At 44.0% G+C, this 6,245-nt stretch overlaps 1 protein-coding gene across 1 annotated transcript; it reads right to left on the bottom strand.

Annotated features, from left to right (window-relative positions):
• Window positions 1-2,200: 2,200 nt before the first annotated feature.
• On the bottom strand, window positions 2,201-5,036 carry LOC111829532. Its single transcript, XM_023778755.1, has 5 exons — window positions 4,954-5,036; window positions 4,826-4,862; window positions 2,970-3,227; window positions 2,854-2,917; window positions 2,201-2,790 (listed from the first exon to the last, which is right to left on the bottom strand). Exons 1-5 carry the CDS (start codon window positions 5,034-5,036, stop codon window positions 2,201-2,203), a joined length of 1,032 nt encoding a protein of 343 aa, XP_023634523.1.
• Between the last annotated feature and the right edge of the window lie 1,209 nt (window positions 5,037-6,245).

Raw genomic sequence — 6,245 nt, 5'->3', positions numbered from 1 at the left:
TTCCAAAAACAATGAGTTTTGTGTTTGCTTTTTATTTGTTTCCTTTTGTATTTTTTTGCATTTATTTTTGGCCTTAGGGCTAACTGATGGACTCTTATAAAGTCCCCCTGCAGCAGTTATACAATTTTTCACCCTTGATTATCAATAAAGAACCGAACTTTATTCACTTCTTCTCTTTAAGTGTCCTTAAGAGAATAAGCTTGTTCTTCGTCTTGTGTGTGTGATTCCACAAGGCTAAGATCGTGTACTGTATCAGAGACCAATCACATCTATGTGGTGTACTTCAATCCGCCAACACTTCCCCTTCATTCGATCCCACACGAGAGAAGCGACCACCATCGTGTCAGATCTACATCAACGACCATCATTCCTTCACAAGAGAGAAGCGACCGCCATCTTGTGAAGCCATCATAACTATCCTAATGCAAGCTCACCACCGAGTCTTGTATCAATCTATGTGGCATTTTGCGGTCTAGACCAATCTCTGATAGCCTCAGTCTTCTCTGGATCCATAGAAACTCCTTCTGCAGACACGATATGACCTAGAAAACCCATCTCTCTCTGCCAGAAACTGCACTTGCTAAGCTTAGCATACAGTTTCTGCTCCCACAGCTTCTCTAACACTGCCCGCAAGTGTCCGTCGTGCACCTCAGGACTCTTAGAATACACCAGAATATCATCGATGAAGATGATAACAAACTCATCCAGAAACGCCTGGAACACACTGTTCATCAGCCTCATGAACGCCGCTAGTGCATTGGTCAACCCGAAATGCCCATACCTCGTCCTGAACGCCGTCTTACGGATATCCTCCTTGTGGATAGGAATCTGATGGTACCTCGACGCCAAATCGATCTTAGAGAACCACGTAGCTCCCCTCAACTGATCCAACAACTCGTCAATCCGCGGCAAAGGGTACTTGTTCTTCACCGTGACTCGGTTAAGTCCCCGGTAATCGATACACAGCCGGAAACTCCCATCCTTCTTCTTAACAAACAACACCGGTGCTCCCCACGGTGAAACACTAGGGCGGCTGAAACCCTTACCCAACAGATCCTCCAACTGCTTATTCAGCTCAGCCATCTCCGCTGGAGCCATCCGGTACGGAGATTTAGACAACGGCGTTGTGTCGGGCTCCAACTCAATCGTGAAGGGATCAGACCGAGATGGCGGTAACCCCTTCAATGACTAAAACACATCCTCGAACTCCTGGACCACCCGGATCTTATCCACTGCTACCTCTCCGACCGTCTCTGGCATAACAATTGTCGCCAAGTAAACTTCCCGCCCCTTCCGGATCATCTTATCCGCCTAAATCGCCGAAATCACTAAACTCCCCGAAATCGATCTCACACCCTGGTAATACATCTTCGGTCCCGGCCGCTCGAAATAGACCCTTCCCCAGTGACAATCCAGATGAACTCTATGCCGCTCCAACCAATCTATGCCCAGAATTACATCATACAACTCCACCGGACTAATGTATAGATCTGCCGGCATCGACTCACCCGCAATATGTACATCCACACCACTAGCCCGTCCCTGAACCGCTAGCAAATCGCCTCCTGCAACTCTAACGGCTCCAAAAACAACCATCGGAATCTCCTCGGATATTACCACCTGCCGCGCACTCCGGGGTAATGAAGCTACTCGTAGCTCCAAAATCAAACATCACGTGGGACAAGAACCCGCCCACTAACAGGGTCCCTATACAAACCCTTTTCACTAAGACCGCCCACCCCAAAATCACAGGAAAACAACACAAATTCGAAAACAACAGAAGGAAACAGACTGAGACTATAATGAAACCTGTGATCGCCCGTCCAGTGCTTGCCTCTCTTGTCTCCACGGTCGTATACCCCCTCGATCCCTCCATCTTTGCCACCAGCGGTGCTCCCAGCTGAGCCAAAGACTGCCCTGCCAGCTGCAATCATGGCTGCACCCACTGCTGCACCACTGGCTACATCACCGGCTGCACCGCTGCTACCGCCATCTTCTGCAACTTAGGACACCTCGTCTTGATGTGCCCCGTCTCTCTGCAGTGGTAACAGACACGGGTATCCACCCACGGTTCACCCTTCTTTGGACAACTCGCCACCCTGTGATCCGTGCTCCTACACCTGAAGCATTTCCGGTCACCTGAACTCGCCTAGGAAGTGTCATCCCACTTCCTCTTCTATCCCTGAGCAGGTTTGCCACCTCAGCTCGGAACCAACTGCAGTTGGGTCTTCTTTGGCTGCACCGACGGACTAGGAATCACCCTGTGACTCCTCAACTTGTCCTCGATCCCTGCCGCCACCTCAACCAGCTCCACACGCGATGCATAGGCCCGCACCTTGCACCGCACCTTCATGCCAGGGCTGAGACCCTTCATGAACTGACGCACCTGCATCTGCTCAGGATCTCCCGCACGCCCCGAGTACACCAGGAGTCGGCTGAACTCCGAGTCGTACTCTTGCACCGACCGCTCGCCCTGAGTCAACGACAAAAACTGCGACTCCATCCGGTCTAATGCCTCCGCCGAGAAATACTTGGCATTAAACTCTGCCACTCCCTGCCCCCTCTTGGCCAGCACACTCCTCCACCACAAATGTGCATCACCCGCCAAGTAGTAGGCCGGTAGGTCCACCAGATATGTCTTCGGGCATTTCATCGACTGGAAATACCGCTCCAATCGCACCCGCCACTCATCTGCTACAGCCGGGTTGAAGCCTCCAAAGAACAAAGACATCCCGAACCGCTGCAGCTGCTCCAACATCCACAGGTAATACGGCTGCTCGACCACTGCACCTACCCCCTCAGGCGGTACAACCCCAACAACAGGTTGCACACCAGGCCCAACAGTCTACACACCAGGCCCAAGAGGAGGCTGCACCTCAGGTCCAACAGGAGCCTGCAACTCAGGCCCAATAGAAACCTGCACCCCAGGCTCAACAGGAGCCAGCACCGGAGATACCGCACCCGGTAACCGCTCCAAGAGCTGCGTCAGCAAATCCGCCTGTTGGAACACCTCCAACCGGGTTTCCAACAACAATAGTACCGTTCCTGGACGAACCGGCTCCCACGGCACTCACATTCACACCACCCACGTGCCCCTCCTGATGCGACTGGGACTCGCTAACAAAATCGGCCGTAGCACTCCGTCCCACACTCGTGTCACTACCCGAGGCAACACCACGCCCCCTACCACGATCACGACCACGACCGACAGCTCCACCTCTAACCATCTGGAACACAACAGAAGGGTAAGAACACCAAACAAATCACCAAACCACACAACTTACCGTGGAATCTCATTGAAGGCTCGAGAGGATGATCTAAGTCTCCATGCTCACACAATTGATTAAACACACAAATCAACCAGCATGCAATCCACGTCATCATTCCTCATCAATGAAATTCACACATCACATCACAACTTTTACCAACTAAACTCATCCTAGAACCGTAAAGGCTCTGATACCAAATTGAAAGAACGCATCCCATTTTTTTTCCTTTTAAACATGCAAACCGGATTAATCCAATTAATTCAAACCAGCTAAACCGGCCATAATAATTTAAATCAATTAAACCAAGCAATCTCATTAAAGTAAACCAACAATATTAACCAGCGGAAGACTTAACCAAAAATCCAATAAAACAATTCCATTAAACCAACAAGTTCAACCAAACATTATTCCAAAGCATGATCATCCTAACAGGTTTCTAAATTCCATTCTAACACCCTAACAAATACAACAATAATCTAAAACACCAATGAGCGGCTAGATCATCCTCCTCTCCTCGCCATGATTCCACGGATCACACTTTGCTTTTACCTGCATCCAAGAAAGAGATGCATAAGTATTTCATAAATACTTAGTGAGGCAATCATCCCACCACTGGCTATACACACAAGCAGAAATGAACACATCCAAGTATTAACTCAAACAACCACCAATATAACACAAAACAACACAACGTGATCCGTTCTGACTAGTAGTGTCGATTGACACCATCCGCTGGTGTCGCTCGACACTCGCGACCATCCTCGCGAGAAAGAAAGTTGGTGTCGATCGACACCCTCCATTGGTGTCGAGCGACACTGAAACCCTAACATCGATCCAGCCGCTTCTCATCGACGGATCCACCAACTCCAGTACTCCATGCCCGATCTATCACCTCCCCAGACTCGTACCAGGACACCATACCACATAAACAAGCATACAAACACAGAAATCAATCATCAATCAGAGGAAACACTCAAAATATGCATCAAAAACTGCTTAGATCAGCCTAGTCATGCACTCACCTTTCAAAAGGACTGAAACAAGGACGAACAGATCACAAAAACAGCAACCAAAGACTCTCCTAACACCACAGCTACGAGATCTCTCTTCCACAGAACAGAAACACCAGAACAAGCCTCCAACCACTCTCAAACCTCCCAAAACCTCTCTAGAGAACTTAGAACTTTAGAGAAGAAACAAAAGCGGCTACTCTCACCCTAGGTCGACCTTTTCCTTTTTTAAACGCAACTTAGATTAAACCAACCAATAACCACACGATTTTGCAATTAAAAACGAACTGATCAAACCGAAACATGCTAGTGTCGAGCGATACCCTTCGGTGGTGTCGATCGACACCTCCCAAAACAGGAGACGGGCGTTACAATAAATAAGGAGTTGTCAATAGGCTTATATGTTAAAATATATGTTATTCCTTATACTCCTTATAAATATGGATAATTATTTTGATACATGTTAACTAAATTCACTTTTTGGCTTATTTTGTCTTCGTCAAAACCAAAGCAACCTTGTGTTCTGCAATAGAATTGAGAACTCACATCTCTTCCATTCCATCCACGGATCAATTCGCTCCAACTAAACACACACACACAATCATAAACAATTAAATCAAAACAATTTTTAACTCCATCACCATCAACCCTTTAGCGGCTGAACTTTCAATGACATCATATCACCCCACAACTCCATCTCCATCTGCTCTACTTCCGGTGACGCCACCTCAGTCCTCCCCCATCCCCAACTCACCATCGTTGGTAATTAATATAATCACCACCACTGTTGTTTGTAGATATCATCTGTTGTTTGTAAATATCATCTCTGCTACTCTTAAAAATCCAAAGCTTTTTTGAAATATCCAAACATTTAACATAAAATACGAACCTTTCGAATGTCATCCAATGATAGAAAAAATAATCAAATTCTCGGTGATAAAAAGAATCAATCGGTGCTTTGGTTCTTTTAAGATCAAGAGCGAAACTACTCGAAAAAATTTATATGACCATTGGAGATATGAACACAACAGATATGGGAAAGAAAAATAAACACTAATACCAACCTCAAAATCTCGAAGCTCTGATGTTTTATCAAAAAGAGGAGGCGATGGTTGGAATACAAAAACCATTTTTGCTTATGTTTTTTCTGAAGAGAAAAAAAAAAGCAAGAGCAAAGATCTCTTTATGAGTTTTTCTCGGTTCAGTTATAGATTCAATGGGCTACTCTATTACTCTATTACACATAGCTACAGAGAGACAATTTTCTGCAAAATTAGAAGCTAAATAAAATTTGATGGGAGATGAAAATTTAATTTTTTTTAATTGGGTACATGCATTGTAGTTTCCCTTTAAAATATTATATAATATATTTATCGAATTTCCCAGTAGTAGTTATTATATAGAAGTACCTTATAATACATATAAAACTTTATAATTTTCTATATTTAAACAGATGTATTTTTGAAAATGGAAATATAAAGAGGGTATTTTTAAAAAGGGGTACATCAAAAGGGATATTTCTCAAATTCTCAATGATATTTCCTAACCTCCTGCTTTTAAAAAAAAAAACTTTTCTCGCATATATTTTTGACTGCGCAATGTAATTAAACATTAAACTGATTATATCAATTGATATACAATATATATTGTAGACTTAATTTTGCAATTATACCATAAACATGATTATACCATTATTCTAAATAAAATGTTATTTCCTAACCTCCAGAATTTTAAAAAACTATTCTCGCATATATTTTTGACTACGCAATTTATCGTACTTCTTAAAACTAATTGATTGTTACATGATAATTTCTTTATGATAAGTTTATTAATTTAATATTAAAATGTTTTTAATATATGTATCTTGAATTTACCCATGTCAATATCTTATCGATACAATTGACACATGTCACGATCATGTTAATGACTAACTTATTTAGATTAACTTTCTAAATGAAAATATTTA

Source organism: Capsella rubella, unplaced genomic scaffold (assembly GCF_000375325.1).
Source record: "Capsella rubella cultivar Monte Gargano unplaced genomic scaffold, Caprub1_0 scaffold_10, whole genome shotgun sequence".
In the NCBI taxonomy this organism is placed as follows: domain Eukaryota; kingdom Viridiplantae; phylum Streptophyta; class Magnoliopsida; order Brassicales; family Brassicaceae; genus Capsella; species Capsella rubella.
Note: the sequence above shows the minus strand (reverse complement) of the source record. Positions and strands in the feature narration are given on the sequence as shown.